This window comes from Magnolia sinica, chromosome 2 (genome assembly GCF_029962835.1).
Source record: "Magnolia sinica isolate HGM2019 chromosome 2, MsV1, whole genome shotgun sequence".
Taxonomy (NCBI): domain Eukaryota; kingdom Viridiplantae; phylum Streptophyta; class Magnoliopsida; order Magnoliales; family Magnoliaceae; genus Magnolia; species Magnolia sinica.
In genome coordinates this window covers 139,823,564-139,840,811 of record NC_080574.1, presented here as the reverse complement: position 1 = coordinate 139,840,811, position 17,248 = coordinate 139,823,564, and the positions used below count along the sequence as shown (strand labels likewise).

General features: G+C 38.7%; 2 protein-coding genes and 1 long non-coding RNA gene across 5 annotated transcripts; 2 read left to right on the top strand and 1 right to left on the bottom strand.

The window, feature by feature from the left end:
• The first annotated feature begins 541 nt into the window (after positions 1–541).
• Positions 542–4,026, top strand: LOC131237971 (transcription factor bHLH63-like). Its single transcript, XM_058236096.1, has 7 exons — positions 542–1,462; positions 1,682–1,918; positions 2,010–2,144; positions 2,263–2,334; positions 2,674–2,880; positions 3,017–3,119; positions 3,775–4,026. Exons 1-7 carry the CDS (start codon positions 947–949, stop codon positions 3,810–3,812), a joined length of 1,308 nt encoding a protein of 435 aa, XP_058092079.1. The 5' UTR covers positions 542–946; the 3' UTR covers positions 3,813–4,026.
• A 4,600-nt stretch (positions 4,027–8,626) lies between these two features.
• LOC131237970 (uncharacterized) lies at positions 8,627–9,896 on the top strand. The gene is made up of 2 exons (XR_009167466.1): positions 8,627–8,860; positions 9,684–9,896. It is a non-coding gene; the product is annotated as an uncharacterized LOC131237970 (long non-coding RNA).
• Positions 9,897–10,399: 503 nt separating this feature from the next.
• Positions 10,400–15,673, bottom strand: LOC131237969 (CBS domain-containing protein CBSX3, mitochondrial-like). 3 transcript variants are annotated; one of them, XM_058236094.1, is made up of 6 exons: positions 15,195–15,673; positions 13,544–13,796; positions 13,355–13,436; positions 11,415–11,488; positions 11,269–11,329; positions 10,400–11,158 (listed from the first exon to the last, which is right to left on the bottom strand). In XM_058236094.1, exons 2-6 carry the CDS (start codon positions 13,787–13,789, stop codon positions 11,016–11,018), a joined length of 606 nt encoding a protein of 201 aa, XP_058092077.1. In that variant the 5' UTR covers positions 13,790–13,796; positions 15,195–15,673; the 3' UTR covers positions 10,400–11,015. The 3 variants fall into 3 exon arrangements, with proteins under 3 accessions (XP_058092077.1, XP_058092076.1, XP_058092075.1); XM_058236093.1 differs by lacking the exon at positions 15,195–15,673 and adding an exon at positions 14,704–15,188; XM_058236092.1 differs by lacking the exon at positions 15,195–15,673 and having other exon boundaries at positions 13,544–13,843.
• Between the last annotated feature and the right edge of the window lie 1,575 nt (positions 15,674–17,248).

Genomic DNA, 17,248 nt, shown 5'->3' with positions numbered 1-17,248 from the left:
CTGTGCACCAGGCCGGGCCTCCCTCCCACTCTCTTCTTTCTTTCTCTCTCTCTCATCTATCCTCTTCTTCTTCTTTTTTTTTCTTTTTTTAAGGAATTATATATACTCAGGTTGCTCATCACAGTTGATACGCATGCACTTACACATTATACACGTGGTATATAATAACTCAAATAAACCGACTAGTCTGTGCATTTCATTCAATTCAAAGTTAAGATTTGTTGAACAATCTTAGCCTCTGATTCGTGGACGCATGTTTATAAAAAAATATATAAAAAAAAAAAAAAATAGGACGTTGTATACTTTCATTTTTAACCGTCTAACAAAGGTCCGCTAATCCAATATTATATAAGTAAATAAGATTAAATTTTAATTTAATATAACATTTACATTGTCTAATATATACTGGACGGTTTAACTAGCGAAATGTGTGCAGCTTCTAAGTAATTTCTAAGTGCGTGCGTATCATCCATGAGAGTCAGGCAGAGTATAAAAGTTTTTCTGATTTCCGTATTTATAAAATTTATTATCCAGGCAGGTAATGTCAGAAAACGGGAGAGTGTGTCAGAGTCCCGGCGACTCATCTCTGCTTATAAAGCTCCCTATCATCTCTCCCACTCGGCTTTGCATTTGTTTCTTCCAAAAGGATAAGGTAAGTAATAAAGGCTGAGAAACGGCGATCGAATCGCGACTTCCTTTTTCGTTTTTCGTTTCTCCGAGTAGAGAGAGAGAGAGTGGTTAGGTGATTTGATTCGCCCAAAGCGTACGATAGCAACCACTGGCAGCCATCTGGCGTGCCCCTGCTTCTTCTCCTCTTCCTCATCAAACGAGGTACACACCTCTGGCATGAAATTCTCTCACCTTTCCTAAACAAAAACCATCTCTCTCTCTCTCTCTCTCTCTCTCTCTGTGCTGTGGGTGAGAAGTTAACAAAGAACTACCAGAAATGCTACACTGTCTTCAAAAGCAAGAGAATGAAGCTGGAAACAGCACAGACTTCACAGTCTTAGAAAAGCAGAGAAATCATCTAAAATGGCAGCAACATCAATCCCAGCAGCAGAGCTACTTCCTAGCCGACTCACATCTCAACTCCTTGAATCTCCCTAACACCCAACAACCCCTCGAGTCTTTCCCTTCTCAAACTTCATTCCAAGACTTCTCTCCACTCTCCTCTAAGACCGTCGCCTCTCTTGAAAATGGTTGGCCTGATTTCGCCAAGTGCCCGCTCCCTGTCCCTCCCGCCCAATTCGCCACCGCTGGATTCTCTGCTTCCCGCGGACTCGACTTTTCCCTCTCCAGGACGTCCAGCTGCCCGCCTGTGGTCGCCGGGAATGTTCAGGCAGATGTTGTAGCGACTGATGAGAAACCGGGAAATTCCTTTACGCGGGAGAAGATGGCCTCTCCTGTTGGGAAAGAGAGCTTCAAGAAGCGGAAAGCCGATAATAAGGGGCACAGCCCAAAGGTATGTTTTTCAATTTGAATTACTCTGTTTCTCTCTGCCTTTTGATTTTTATTTTTTTCTACGTGATCTTCTTTGTCATAAATTTTTTTATTTTTCTAAAATTTCAGCCAAAGGAAATTAAAATTCAATGCACTGGAATTATTTCTTTAAAAAATGTAGATTGAATTGTTTAATGTAGAGGAATATCACAAGAAGAATTCATGTATTGTGGCTCCGCAGGCTAATTTTAGTGAAGATACAAGAGACAAGAGAAACAAAGTAGATGAAAATGAGGGGGTGTCCAAGGCCACAGAACAGAACGACAACAACAACAACAACAACAATAACAACAATGGAGAAACTTCTGCTGAGACGTCGAAAGAGAATTCTAAGGTCTCTGAGGTTCAGAAGCCTGACTACATCCATGTTCGGGCACGCCGAGGCCAGGCCACCGACAGTCATAGCTTGGCAGAGAGAGTAAGTTGGATTACTTAAGTTCCCTCATTCCAATTATACATCTTTCAGTGATATGTATACGGATTTTGAGTGATTTTGGCTCTTGATGCAGGTGAGAAGGGAGAAAATCAGCGAAAGGATGAAATATCTCCAGGATTTAGTCCCTGGATGCAACAAGATCACAGGAAAGGCTGGAATGCTCGATGAAATTATCAACTATGTTCAATCTCTTCAGAGACAAGTAGAGGTATTAAATCAATTACTAATCTTTCCTTCTTCCTTTTTCTTTTTTCTTTTTGGTCATCATCTTATTCTTCTTCTAGTGCGTTTTCTAAGAATATCTGCTTTGGAACTTTTACAACCAGTTCTTGTCCATGAAACTTGCCGCTGTGAATCCAAGGCTTGACTTCAACATTGACAACTTCTTCACAAAAGAGGTATTGAAAGCACAACCCATTTTGAAAAGTTTCTTTCTAAGAGATGGTAGGATAAAAGGAAACGAAAGAAAAGAAAGGGAAAGTAAGAAAAAAGAAAGAAAGAACGAAAGAAAAAACGAAGAAGAAAAAGAAGAAGAAGAAAGCAAAGCTTCTTTGATGTCTTACCAAAAAACATAGACTAGGAATTTACATTACTGGGCCCTTTTGAAAATCACATGACATATTCACCTCAGTGATCAAACTGTAATTCTTCACTGCCTGCTTCTTCTTCCTCTTCCTCTTTTCGAAGCTATTATTAGTGGAGGTGAATTTAAATAACTCCTAATACTTTTTGTACAGATGTTCCCGGGTTGCAGTGGAAGCTTGCCAGCAGTTGGAATGTCAACAGAACTGGCAAATCCATCATACCTTCAGTTTAACCCAGTGCAGCAAGCTGTTGCATGTTGTGGATTGGATATGTCGATAAATCCTCCTGATATGTCACTCCGCAGAACTACTAGCGCTCCTGTATCTTTGCCCGATACATTCATGGACTCTTACTTTCATGTATTTCATCTACCCTTGAAGGATTTTCCTTTTTTCATTAAAATCATGTATTAGATAGCGAATTATATGACTGAAGTAAACTGTTCATTTTGCATTTGTTTCTCCTCCACTGACATTACATTACATTACATTACAGGCCCATGGATCTTCTTCAACTTGGGACATTGATCTGCAAACTCTTTACAATGCAGAGTTCCATCAAGGAAGACAATCTGCCTTTCCATCTCAACAATTTAATGGTAAATTTCATGATATGATCCTATGCTTCTGTTTAAAGATAAATTCATTAGAGATGAACATAAAAGCATGTGAAGAGGTGGAAGACAGGGGTGAGGGGGTGGCAGAGGGGGTGTTGGAAAGAAAGAAAGCATCCTAGCTGTTATAAAATTCGTAGTATAATCATTCTTAAGACGCTTTTCAACCTTTCCCAGTATCATCTAGCAAGTGGTCGGATCATCACCATTTTCTTTTTCGAGTGAATTGAAACCCCCATATGCAATAACTATTCTTTTAAAATGTCTTCATGATGCTACATGCTTCTCATAAAGAATAAAAGAGAGAGAAAGGTAGGATAGGTATTCACAAGGAAAATTTTGGTCCATTCATGAGGAAATCGGCATTTGAATAGATGGCGTCCTAGATCTTTCAAGGAAAAAAAAAAAAAGCAAGAAGAAGAAGAATAGATGGTGTCCTGGCTTAGGCAAGCATTGGGGCCAAGGACCCAAGCTTCAAAATTTCACCAATGTACTTACCAGAGGAACTGAATCTCTTGCCCCTTAATCAGCCTCAAAAGTTTATACGATTTTTCCATTTAACATTTTTTTATTGTAGTAGTGATGACAATGGTAATACATTGATAGGAAATCTAAGATTCAGCCTCATTTATCTTTGCAGGCAACCTTGAAGCTAACAATCTCAAGACAGAGATGTGATCCTAGATATATATTCAGTTCTTGTTGGAGCGATTCCCAGTTGCAGGAGAGAGGCTGATTCTTTTCTAAGTACATGTATATGTGTATCCATACTTGTATTCTAGTAATAATAACAAGAAATACATATTAACCATGAATCTTACTTGTTTGTGCATTGTATAACACTAAGTCCACGCTGTATTAGAAGAACCAGAATGATCTCAACCTTCTTCCATTATGGTGCAAATACTCCCTTTGTTGAGAAACTTCACCAAGTTTAGACAGTTGCTTTCAGAAAGTATCCAAATTAGTTTGGAGTATTTGGTTAATAGATAATCTAAATGGAAGACATTTCTGGATTCCACAAATGCATTGTAGAGGTTTGCCATCCGAGTTCTGATTGAAATAAAATTCGGGTTTTTGTTAGATAAATCTTCAGTGGTTTGGATTCTAGCTGTTTTAGCCAAATCATAAGAGATCAAATTAGTTGTTTCTTTTGTATATAAGCAAGGGAGGAATGTGAGAATTGAGAGATTCAGGATCATGAGTTGGTTTCTGTAACAGATATTAAGTTGTTTTAGTGATGGTCTCCTGGGCATTCCCTTTGTCCTTCTCCTTCATCTTCCTGTCTGTTAGTTTGTGGGAGAATATATTAACTCGGGCATATTTGCTGCCGTCACGATTCAAACACTTGATCTTCCGCTCTGAAACCATGTCAAACAACCAGTTTCTCTAAAAGCTGCTCAAGCCATCAGAGCATGGTGTATCAATGTATATCAAGGGACTTGACTTTAACACTCCAACGCTCCCATGGGGTATCAATGTATATCAAGGGACTTGACTTTAACACTCCAACGTATAGGTCTCTACAGAAGGTTGGGCTTGGGTTTCACCAGTAATAACCAATTAGCCTGGGGCTGCACCTGCGCCTGGACTTAGTCCTGCACAAGAATCAGGCCAAGGCCAGTGGGCAGATTGGAGTGTGTTCACACAAATATTCATAATTGACAACCCTGTAAGTGGAAATGACATCAATCTGTTAAAGATAGATCTTCCAAATGACATTGATCAGTTGAATAGCATACTGGGCCAAGACAAGCCTAGACCCGCAGACCTGTAATCTACGGGTAGGTGGCAGTGAGACTAATGAGTTTTTTCAGTGGGGGTTGCTGCCGAGCATACCCATTAACAGGACAGGAGGAGAGACAAGAGAGGACCACAGATACCTAACCGGTAGCGAGCCATAAAGGAGAGTGTGATGTATTGTTGGAGGAAAATTTAAATTTTGTGAGAGGAAAGTTGGTTGCAAATTGGCAGGGCCCAATGGTTGCTATCTAGGTGGTGACCTGATCAGCAACAGACACAGCGTGGCCTGCCTACTGCCTTTCTCTCCCCCGTGTAGAAAGTGACCCATAGAGACTATAATACAGACGGTTAGGACTGTTGTGGCTATCTTTGTAGGATTGGAACTGATATTCGTTTGTAGAGATGTTTTTGCCGTGTAATTTCGAAGGCTCATCCCTGCTTTATGGCACCTTCTCTCCACCTTCCTTACCTCTTTTGGGTTATTGACAGCCTTTCCTTTCCCTTGATTATGGATGGGGAGGTGTTGATGTAAAGATACCCTCTCTTCTCTTTTATGGATGGGGAAAGATGGTTTTGCCTCTCTCATGCCTTTGTCCCGTCTTTCCTTTTTCTACTCGACCTTTACTCCATTACTTTGCAAGTTCGATGGAATTCATCTTTTTAACTTGTGGGTTGTGTTTGGATGCCTGCAAGTTTTCAAGTTGTGACTTTTACTTGAAAATGATTTTCAATTAAGTAACTTCTCACCCCAGCCCTATGAGTTTCCTGGCATTTTGCTTGCAGGTGAATTTCCTCCCTCAATAGCACCGGTAAGAGACTTACTATAAGTCCAAACAGCGCCTTAACAAATCCAAATTTGCTTGGAGAGGGGACTCTCGGGCTGGCTTCTATTCTTCTCTCGTCCAGAAAATCAGATTCCAAGTGGTGTTATCACATTTGAATGTATTCCAAATGTTGTTGATGTCTCAAATCTTTCAACAACAGGTTTGTTGATGTCATTGGTAGACCATTCAATTTCATCGGCAGTAGTTCGATGCCATCGAGAAAATTCAGAAATCTCATGTTGGTTTCTGGATATTTTTGTGGTATCCTGCTCGATGCCATCGAAGGGGTTTGATGCCATCAACAAGTCATCGATGCCATTAAAGTCTCATCGAAGATGCCATTGAAAAAAATCTGAAATTTCCATATTTAGTCACTGGAACGTTTTCTGTTCACCTTGATGACATCGAGGATATACGATGCCATCGACAGTCTATCGAAGTGTCATCGAAGGTGTTATCGAGTGCATGCGCAGAATTAAATAAGTGTGGAATTTGTTTCCGATTTTGATTGTGATTCATGTATATGTTATATATATAGATGTAATCAGGACTTGAGGTATGAGAGAGCTTTCTAATTCATTCTAAGGTTTCAAAAGAATAGCTTGCGGTATTTTGAGACTTGTTTGAATCAGGTAATCTCTCTCTCTTATAATTTTTTACTTTTATAGTACATTATTGTTGCTTTGTGCCATGATTTTTTTTTCCCGCGAAGGATTTTTCACATTAAATTCAAAATGTTTGTGATTAGACTTGATTGTGCGATTAGAGTATTTTGCTTGATTCATCTTTGTATACTTTGGAACCTTAATACGACCCACGTGAGACATGGTCGTAACTTACAGAAGAGGAACGAGCTGGAGTGGACCATCCTTGATTATTGTCATTTTTAAGTTTCTTTCAATATGATTATTTTGGTCAAATTAAGTTGCATGATGGCATTGGATTTTAAAATGTAAGTGCTAGAATGGTTACAATTGTTTATTTAATAGGCTTGAGTAAGTTTCCACTTGAGTTTTGTTTGTTGAAATTTATTGATTAGGGTTGGAGTGGTTTCTATTTGTTGAAACATTCTCATAAACCAACGTATGTGGATGTCAATAATTGGATTTTTATGAGATTTAGAATGAACATATTTTATTGCCTCTTATTAACATATAGAGTTGACAGTGTTGTGTACACAGTGTACGAATTACGAACCGAAACTCAAGTTTGATGGTGCACAGTCTACACCTGTATTTTGGGCGTGACAACTTTGATGTATATGTTTTATTCATTTTGCTAACTTATTTTGGAGCACAAGCTAAAACACCCAAAAAAATTTAAAAAAAAAAAAAAAAAAAAACCAACGGTAGATCCAAATCAAAAGTGGACCACACCACAAGAAACAATGGACCTGAATTGCCCACTGACGTTGCGAGTAGTAAGGTGACTACTGTACAGTACTCCGTGAGCCCATCATATACATGTGTTTTATCCACCTTGTCCATCTATTATTTTTTTCAGAAATCATTTTATGACATAAACTCATGAAATAAGACAAATCCAACTGTTAATGGACCACACCACAGGAAAAAATAGTGATCATAGAAACATCCTAAGACCTATGGTAATGTTTATTTGCCATTCAACCTGTTAATTGGGTCACACGGACCTTGATGAAGGGAAAACACAAATATCAGCTTCATCCAAAACTTTTGTGACCCCATGAAGTTTTTAATGGTAGGCGTTCAATAGCTTATTTCTTGTGGCGTGATCTATATCAGATTTGTATGTCTCATTTTTGGGCTCATGCCCTAAAATTATTTGAAAAAATAAATAAATAAACAATGAACGGCATGGATAAAACATATATATTATGGTAGGGCCGACAGGACAGTTACATTATGGTAGGGCCGCACATGCACTATGGCTTGGGCTGCCTTAAATGGCAAGCGGAGAACTGGAGGATGTCAGATCAGGTGAAGGAGTTTACTACGGCCGGAGGGTGAAGCTGAACTCACGCAAGATACTTTACCCCCACCCCCAATGTAATTCACGTCTGATAACGATAGTACTTGACGACCCACCATTAAAAACTGTTTGGGTACTGCAAGAATTTTGGATACTTTTTGGATCAAGTGATATTTGTGTTTTAAAAATAAAATAAAATAAAATAAATTTTAATTTCCCCTTTATCTGTGTCCATGTGACTTAATCAACTTGTTGGATTGCAAGAGAATTTTAATAGTGGGCATTCAATTACCGCTATTTCATTTGGTGTAGTCTACCTGAGATTCCCATCCACCTCATTCTTTGGCAAATGCCTTAATTTGAGCTGTAAATAAATAGATGGAGGGTCTGTTTGGGGCTCTATGGGGACTATTGTGATATGTGTGTTTTATCCAAGCCGTTCATCCATTTTTAAAGATCATTTTAGTACATAACCCGAAAATCAAGGAAGATGGAAGGCTCAAGTGGGCAACACCATAGGAAGAAGTAGTGACAATGACTCCCACAGCGTTGAAACATTCCTAGGGACCACCGTGATGTTTATTTGCCATTCAACCTGTTCATAAGGTCAAGTAGACCTGGACGAAGGGAAAACATAAATATCAACTTGATCCAAAACTTCTGAGTCCCCCAAGAGGTTTTCAATGGTAGACATTCAATCCCCACTGTTTTTGTAGTATGGTCCACTTGAGCATTATATCTGCTACAGTTTTGGACTGATCACGTAAATTGATTTTTCAATATTGATGGATGGCGTGGATAAAATAAATACATCATGGTGGCCCCTACAGAGTCCCGGACAGGATCGTCTGTCTCTAGCTAGGTTCGGCGGGATATTACCCAATACCCGCCCAAAACACACATTATCATGGGCCTATAGAGCTTTTCCAGCGGCCCACATTACCGACGAGGGTTCATGTGATTTGTACCAAAACCTTCCATTGCTCTTATGTTGAGAGAGAGAGAGAGAGAGGGAAAAATCAGATGGCGTAGGGAGATGGGAAAGAAGGTTGTTTGGAGCGTCGGCTCTTGCAAGCCCGGCTATGGCGTCCATTTCTTCCGCGATGATTGTATACTTGCAATCTCACCGTTTCTTTGCCTTGTTTCGGGTCAGATGCTGCCCAGCCCCACCTTATCTACATCCAGTTCCGGAAAAAAGTCAAGCTTCAGGTACATTTCTTTTTCTCTTCGCTCTCTTTTGTTTTCTATTATATCTTTGGTGAGTTGGAACCTTTTTTCTTTCTTTTTTTTAAGTTGCTTTCACTCTATGTTGATTTCATACTCGATGAGAGCTATACCCCAACCAAGATTTCGATTCGAACCGGGGATAGTTTCCACAACTTGAAGGTAATCATATACGTTGCCTTTTACCAATTGGAATTATTTCGATGCCCCGTTGAATTGAATTGCATTAAGTGGTCTAATAAACTGGGCTATTATAATTATAATACTTTAAAAATAAAATAAAATAAAATAAAAAAGCCATACATGTGTAATTCCCTTACTTTGTTAGCATTCGTATTGAGGGATGTAGGCTCCAAACTTCAATTACGTTACTTCAAAGTTGGAGTTGAAATGGAAGTTATTGCAATTTGAGGGCTGCTTCATCATTATGAATACTCAGAAACTTCATCTCTATTTATGTTTTCTCTCATTTTTACATTTGTTATTGATTAACATGTATGTTTGCAATTCAATTCGACTGTGCATCCAAATGCAGCCTAAACTCTTTCAGGAAGTTTGGTCTTCATGCAGCACATCCCTCTCTTTTTTTTCTTTTTCCAGGAGTTGGGTGGGTTTATATATACTTATCTGGAACTGATCCCTGGCAAAGTCATATATCCTCATGGATTTTACATACAAAGATCCTTTTCCAAATATTCCGATATTCACATTATGCGTTCATAGTAATATATGCTTGTTTTATTAATTTGGTTTGATCATTCTATCTCCTTATTAGATATGATATCAATCTGACACTGTTTAGTTTCAGGTGGAAAATAGGGTGGTGGATTGGGAACCCCCTTCTGGTGGGTTTTCTTGAGTAGAGGTCTGACAGCAATTCCTTGGGTAATACAGTTTTGGCTAGTATGGGATTTGGGGAGTATCACTTTGTGCTTTTTGTAAAAGTCACTAGGGCAATGTCTCCTAATTCGAATGTCTCCACGAGGGATTTTTTGGAAAAAAGGGTTCCTTACTTATCTTAGATTTATGTGCTTTACTTATCACATGCCAACATGTTCTCATCCCATGCTACACCTTACTGCGACTATTTTGTGCTTCCCATAAAGGGGAATCTGCAAGCAGTGTATTTCTAGAGCATGCAATACATACGTGCCTGCTGACACGTTCTAGTTCCTACGTACACATGCATGGATTCTTCTTTGTTAGACATCCCTTCTACCACTATGACTTCATTAAATCCACCTTTAGCTCCACCGGTTTTGTATTATTTGCAATTATCCAGTATGCCTTTTGCATCATAGATGTCACTTACAAAACTGAGATACTGAGTTTTTATTAATGTAGTAAATTAGTTAGTTTTATACGTTTCCTTCAGTGTACTTTAGGTGCCATTTGGATGAGTGGATAAATCACTAAAGACAAGGATGTCCACGTCCAGGATTTAATTCCTAGACATTTACATCCATGTATGCGTTTGGACACATGAGCAGGGTTGTCCATGGATGATTCTGTTTTGCATTTGGATGACACCTCTTTGACAACCTTTTCCTGGAAGAGGGCTGCATGAGCATATATTGAAGAGCTTCTCCAAAGAAGAAGAAGAAGAAGAAGAGTATATATTGAAGAGATGAGCTGTGGGACATATACCAATACAGCAGATGTGTGCGAAACTTGAACCCCGTAATAAGTCGGTTCTAAAATGTGAACGTCGGTTCTAAATTGTGAACATGCACTCTCTTGAAATCCAGTCCACGTAGTGTTAGCTATTGGTTGCAATTGAGGATGTGGAGCAGAGAACTTTTTCTTCTTCTTCTTCTTTTTTTCACTTCTTCCTTTTTTTGGATAACCTTTTCTTGGGTAGCTGCATTCAAAGTCTCCCCTCCTTGGACAGCATAATTTTCAATTTTTTTGGACAAGGTTATCGTAAATGAGTGCAGTGTCCAAGTGCAATTCAGCCTCCTTGGTACAACATTCGTAATTGCTGAGTGTCCAACACAAATTTTCCAATGTGCATTTATGGGGCTCTTGGATAGATAGTTGATTTTGTACTTGTCTCTTCACTATCTTCAAGCAAAGATGTGAAACACATTTAAGCTTTAAAGCACCTCATACAATACTCAAAGAAGTAATTTTGCATTAACTAGTAATAATCCCCTCTGATGAACTCACTCAAATGCTTCACCTCCATACCCTGCTGCTCTACCACTGCTCTAACGACATCCACAATCGAGATCAATCCCACCACTTTTGCATCTATTACTGGCACATGCCGAATGTGTTTGTCTGCAAATACCAAATACTGTCATTGATACCCTCATGTGCATTTCGAGCACTTAACAGCAACCAAAATTGTCAAATCCAAAACTCAGCTGTCAACATGCCATTTAATTTACCTGTCATCAATTGCATCGCTCGCATAATGTTTGTATCGGAGGTCACTGTGATGAGCTTGTTCTGTGAAAGACAACTTGAAAGCATTATAGCAGAATGAGAAAGGGAAAAATTGACTCTTATGGAAGTGATTGCGAGAAGAATCAACCTCATCAGTCATAATTTCTCCAACTCTAGTAGTTTTGGAGGATCTTCCCTGCACTACTATCTTCCTTAGGTAGTCTGCATTGGCATTCAGTACAACCATTTCAAACACACACTTGGATTTTCAGTTTCCTCTGTGTTTTCTGTACTCTGTGACCCACAACTGGTTAAAGAAATTTGCAGCAGAAAGCAAAATTTGGATTGCTTGATGTTGTCCATGTAAGTATTTGTACAGAAATTGAGGATTCATTTTTGAAGATATAACAAATTTTCTGAAAATAGTATCAGAGTGTAAGATTGTAAGAGGGACAACTTGATTGAATTATAAAATCAGGTCACAAATCTTAAGTTCTTAAATTTTGTTACTTAGTTAATAATAATAATAATAATAATAATAATAATGATAATGATAATAATGATAATGTGTTCTTAAAGTATTGTGAAATAAGATGTGGCAAATGAGCTAGATCCAACCTTTCACGTCATAGTTTGGTCAACTTACAACATCCCATGGTGTTTTCATGTAGTAATGAACCATAAAGAGTATCTAGATTAAACAAACATGGGAAATGTGAACCTTAGGGCCGTTTGGATGGGGGCATTCAAATGACCTAGATATTTCAATCCCAAGTATTGTAATTTCTTGGAATTATCACCCTTGTGTTTGGATAACATTTTTGGAGCAGGTGATCGTAATTCCTAGAATTTGAATACCGATGTTTGGTTCAATTACAAGTTCAAAATTAGGGGTGGGATTGATCATTCTATAAAACAGTCTACTCATTATCTAGACCATCTCCATCATGTGGGTACCACACTTGGTTGCCCACCCCCCTTAACAAATCACTTCCGTCTAATGATCCTCGATGGCTGGGGAAATGGACAGTCAATATCAATCATACTACAAACAGTGCGCCCATTGATATGGACCATCCATCATGTGGGCCTTGCCCCAGGTTCCCCATCCCTCTCAAAAGCTCAATTTGGTTGGATGATCCTAATCTTCCAATCAATTCTTGGAAATGAAAAGTCATATTAATCATACTACAAATTATCTGATCGTGGGTCTAGACCATCCATCATGTGGACCCCACTCTTAATTGGCCATCCCTATCAAAAAAGTCACTTTGGTTGGATGATAGTAACCGTCTAATAAGTGCACAGGGAAATGGGTAGTCCATGTTGATCATGCTACAAATGGTCCGATCATCAATCTGGACTATCCATAATTTTTTGGTCCTAGCTTTGATTGCCCAGCCCTCTCAGAATAACTTTCTACGGGTGATTCTAGCTGTCCAATCAATTTCTAGAAATGAATGACATATTGACCATACTACAGAGGGTGCCATCTTTTATTTAGACCCTCCATCATGTGGGTCCCACCTTTGATTGCCTATCTCTCTCTCAAAAAATCACTTTGGTCAAATGGGAGTAAGCATCACGTGTTTTCCACCTTTGATTGCCCATCCCTCGAGAGGGTAATTTCTAGTGAAAATCCAAAAGTCCTTGAATTTTTTAGGACATTGTGACACCCCCCACCCCCATTTTGAGGTATTGATATGCCCAGCAGGCATTTGAAATTGGTGTATTCCAATGTCCAGCAGCCCCCAAATATAAAAATCGCACTTCAATTTTGGAGATTGAGATTCCTGGTAATCCAAATGTCCCTAATCCAAACGACCACTTGGTACATTACTCACAATTCCAATCATTACCCTTTATAACTATAAGATAAAACTAACCAGCAAAGCATTAAGAATTGTAAATTATGCACAATTCCATTTTTGTGTGAATCTTACAATTCATGTATGATGTTTATGAAGCAGGATTCTTGAGAGTCATGATTTGTTTCCATGTGATTCAAATGGAATAGTGCGATTTCGACTCTAAATGAGAAATTTTAGTTAACACCTGGGCCTAGTGGAAAACATTGATTGCAATTACCTCTTTCAGTAAGGATTCCTGCAATCAGTTTTTGCTCCCCTGGCTTTAAAACCACCAAAGATCCAACATTGTTTTGTGTCATCTGCAGTTTGAACCTTTTAATGTGTGAGAGGCGAAACCTAAGTTGTTGTATACAAATCAAATTTATGTGTTTGAGTATGTATATTCCAAGCTCAAAAGAATACCTACATGTTTCACGGCATCATAAACAGTATCATCAATGCGACACCAGAGCAATGACCGATCCGCACACTCTCCTTTTGTTTTTAGAACTTCTGCAACAGTTGTATTCTCAAGTCCTTTATGTTCTTTAGGAGCAGATAAAATACATTCGGAACGTGAAAACGCTTTGGATCTGAAAATGGTTTTCTTCATATGGGGGTGCTGTAGAATTGCATGCTTGAGTGCAGGAATGGCTCGAGTAACTCCTTGCATTTCTGGCCTATCAAAAGGAGATGAAAACATGTTTATGGAGACATCACTGCCCATCCAGAATGCAATTTGGGCTTCTTCATTTTCTGAATAGACTAAACATACTGGAACACACTTCTATGGATCCATCAGTCTCGTGGTTAGAGAGTTTATGAAACTTGAGTGCATTTAAATTCGTTAACTCAGACTGCCTTGCCTCTGTTAGAGCAACTGGTTTTCTATAGAATGCAAGGAAATTCCTTCAAGAACTCCAAAAAGTCCCACCAGAGTACTTGAACAAGTCAAATTCTCCATTTTGTAGTTGGAAATTTCTACTGGACTGCTTGAAAACTCGGAAGTTGGAGCTATGCAACATCAGGAATGCAGGATCGATCCTAATCTGCCCATCATAGTAGCAATATATGTGTTTTTCGGACTTGAAAAACTCAAATTGACTGTTTGAGATTCAAGTCAATTTGGCCCTTTTCATGTTTAGTATGAGTTTCTAGTCTTGAAACTTACATGCTTGTACGTAGATGCAAATCGATTTTCATATATAACACCAGGGCCTCAATAAGGCAGCCAGAGGAGGATCAAATATGGAAAGGTGAAAGCTGAAAATCCTAGGTGAAACAGTGAAATCTCGTGCTGATCTTTGAGCTCTATTGAAATTCACTTTGGTTAGTAAGTCCTGTATGGAGTGTTACTACAGTTTTTGAGACCACTTCCCATGTTACTGCAGTTCATGATATGGTGGAGATCATTGGTTCACATGGTTGTAATTCATGTAGCATACTGAAGATGGAAAATGAAAGTTGCAGTTGAAGGTTCAAGCCCAGCTTACCTATAAGAAAAAAGAAAGAGAGTGCCAGGGAGGGAGGGAAGTGGGTGGGATCATGGTTGAAATAAATGAACCATTGTCAGAAATGAAAATATACCTCAAGAGCGGAGTTGGAACAGATCTGCAGCTCTTGCAGTGGGGTGATAGCGATTATATGAACCTGTTGATCCGATGGCAACGGCTCTACAGCTCTTGTAGAGGGGTGATTGTAATTATATGAACCTGTTGATCTGATGGCAATGGAAGTGAGGGAGGGAGCATTCTTGAGGTATATGATAGTAATTTTATTATTATTATTATTATTATTTATTTTTTTAAATTTTCGGAGGGTGGTACATTGGCAGGTACTTTTCTTGTGGGAGAGAGGAAGGAGAAGGTATCAATGGGTGCTTAACTTGATTATATTAACTGTTTGTGGTCTTTGTATATAATTAGTTAGGATGAGCAAAAAGCATTAGGAGAATATGATGACTTGCGGTGGGAGCATTTGGAGAGACTTTTGATGATTTGGAATCTCCAACCTTTAAGCTATATATTGGATTGCATGAAGAAAGCTTAAATGATGCTCTGATAAGAAGAAGCTTTCACCTTTACAAGGAATTTGAGTAATTTGAGATGCCCATTCAGATAAAGAGAGAAAATCATTCCTTTCTTCCTGCACTCCCACTTCCAGAAGAGGTATAGTTGGAAGTTATCTTCTACCTACCCAATCACTATCAGAATCACACCATTCCAGACACTGTGGCCCCTGAAACATAGAAGAAGAACATGTTTTGCTAAGCAGGTTTATGCACACACAAGCATCTGCTTGCCACTCGACATGCCAACTGGACGTGTTTTTCCATCTCATGCTTCCTGTGGGCCCCACTGTATATTCTGAATTTTTTGTCATTGACATATGGAGCCCATCTGATGCACGTAGAGGTGCATGTGTCTGCAAAGCTATTACTAAGATGCTGTTAAGACTCTCAGTTCTGCTGTTTGGCTGACGCTTATTAGTGTGTTTGTATCATTTTTGTTCATCGCAATCATGGTTAGAGATGATGATTGTTGGTTATCAAGATTATTTTTAATTGAGCCCTTTGCTTTGGGTGATGAATGCATAATGCTTTTCAAAAAATTAAAAAAATAATAAATAATAAAATAAATATATATAAAATAAAATAAAATTAATAATCCCCCAGATCAGTCATTTGACCCTTGGATCAGTAGAGCCAAAACAAATGGTTAGGAAAAAGAGACGAAAATTGCTATATGACTGGCATAGATTGGTTTGATAGGATCATTCAATCTGCAATGTTTTTAGTGCATGCTCCCCACTATGGGACCCATTGTATCAATGGTCTTAGATGAATGAAATTATGGGCCTCATTTATAAAATGGATGCAGTGAGACAATTAATGCTTTGATGCATCAGACCCCTATAACTTACAGGTTGGCTAAAGTACATCCCCACATAATGCAGTAGGACAGCTGGGAACTTTATATGTGAATGACCTGAGCTGTTTATATGGTGGGCCTTATGTTCAATTGTGGATATGCTAAAAGATATATATATAACTTCCATCATCTAAACCTTAAATGAAATTAATTGGCGTCAGCTGCATGAATCCTGTTCTGCCATTCCACTTTATCAAGGGCTAAAATTTTAGTTGACTATAGGTCATCTAGTCTTTCTTACTACCTCCACACGTCCCTCCCTTTGGGCCTTTCCCTTGCCCCAACTCACTCCCAACTGGCACAGTTGTTATTCTCCGTTGCCATGTGACCGATCACCATTCCTAAGTTCTGCATTTATTTCTAATTCTACATTTGTTTTGCCATTCATCCATCTCAACATCTTCCTTTTAGTTACATTCATCTTATGAATATCTTATATCGCATGAAGCATTGCTAATCTTTTAGGTATCCTATTTAAATTTCACTTTTAGTTTTAATGGTACACCACAATCACATAAAACTTGAGAAACATCTCCATTTCTTTCACTCTGCTTGAATTCTATCAGCAACATCCTTCTCAATCTATCCACCAATGCAACCCTCCCTTCTCCAGGTGGGGGACCTGCAATAAGAGCACGAACTCCCATAGGCACAATCTAAGAGACTAGGATGATTGATCAACAAGTTGATTACAATTAACAAGTGTAAAAAAAAAAAAAAATTAAAATTTTTTTTAAAAAAAAACCCTTTATATTGGAATATTTTAGCCTTTGAATTATTTCTCTCTTCCTTTGGAATATGGACAATCTTTTTAACCTTTGAATAATCATAGGGTTGACACTTCAATCTGTAAGTATAACGGGCATCCCTCATTGGGTCATTGAAGATGACCTCGATCTAATAAATCCCTATGTATGTGATTAGGATATAAGCACTAACATGAATTAGATCCACCTCGTCCATCTGGTGTGTGGGACATTTTCACCATGGATAATACAAATATGTCCAATCCAAGGCAGGTGGATCTTACCATGGAATCATGTATAAATTCACATGATGTAACCCACATGAGTCTCGGAATGTCCTGATTTTTGGGAAATCCGTTTCATCCTGGTGTGGCATCTCATAGGAGTGGATTGGATGGCATACAATTTAGACGATTACAATGGACGATCTCAACTGGTTTCCCGTGCAATAGCCCA

What these genes read in the sequence shown, in the direction of transcription:
- LOC131237971 (XM_058236096.1), top strand. Translation starts at nt 947, where the DNA reads ATGCTACACTGTCTTCAAAAGCAAGAGAATGAAGCTGGAAACAGCACA. An exon ending in ATAAGGGGCACAGCCCAAAG is followed by an intron (nt 1,463 to 1,681) that starts GTATGTTTTTCA and finishes GTGGCTCCGCAG; the next exon opens with GCTAATTTTAGTGAAGATAC. An exon ending in TCATGGACTCTTACTTTCAT is followed by an intron (nt 2,881 to 3,016) that starts GTATTTCATCTA and finishes ATTACATTACAG; the next exon opens with GCCCATGGATCTTCTTCAAC.
- LOC131237969 (XM_058236092.1), bottom strand. Translation starts at nt 13,843, where the DNA reads ATGGGCAGTGATGTCTCCATAAACATGTTTTCATCTCCTTTTGATAGG. An exon ending in AGGAATCCTTACTGAAAGAG is followed by an intron (nt 11,489 to 13,354) that starts GTAATTGCAATC and finishes ATGCCAATGCAG; the next exon opens with ACTACCTAAGGAAGATAGTA. An exon ending in GAGAAATTATGACTGATGAG is followed by an intron (nt 11,330 to 11,414) that starts GTTGATTCTTCT and finishes TGTCTTTCACAG; the next exon opens with AACAAGCTCATCACAGTGAC.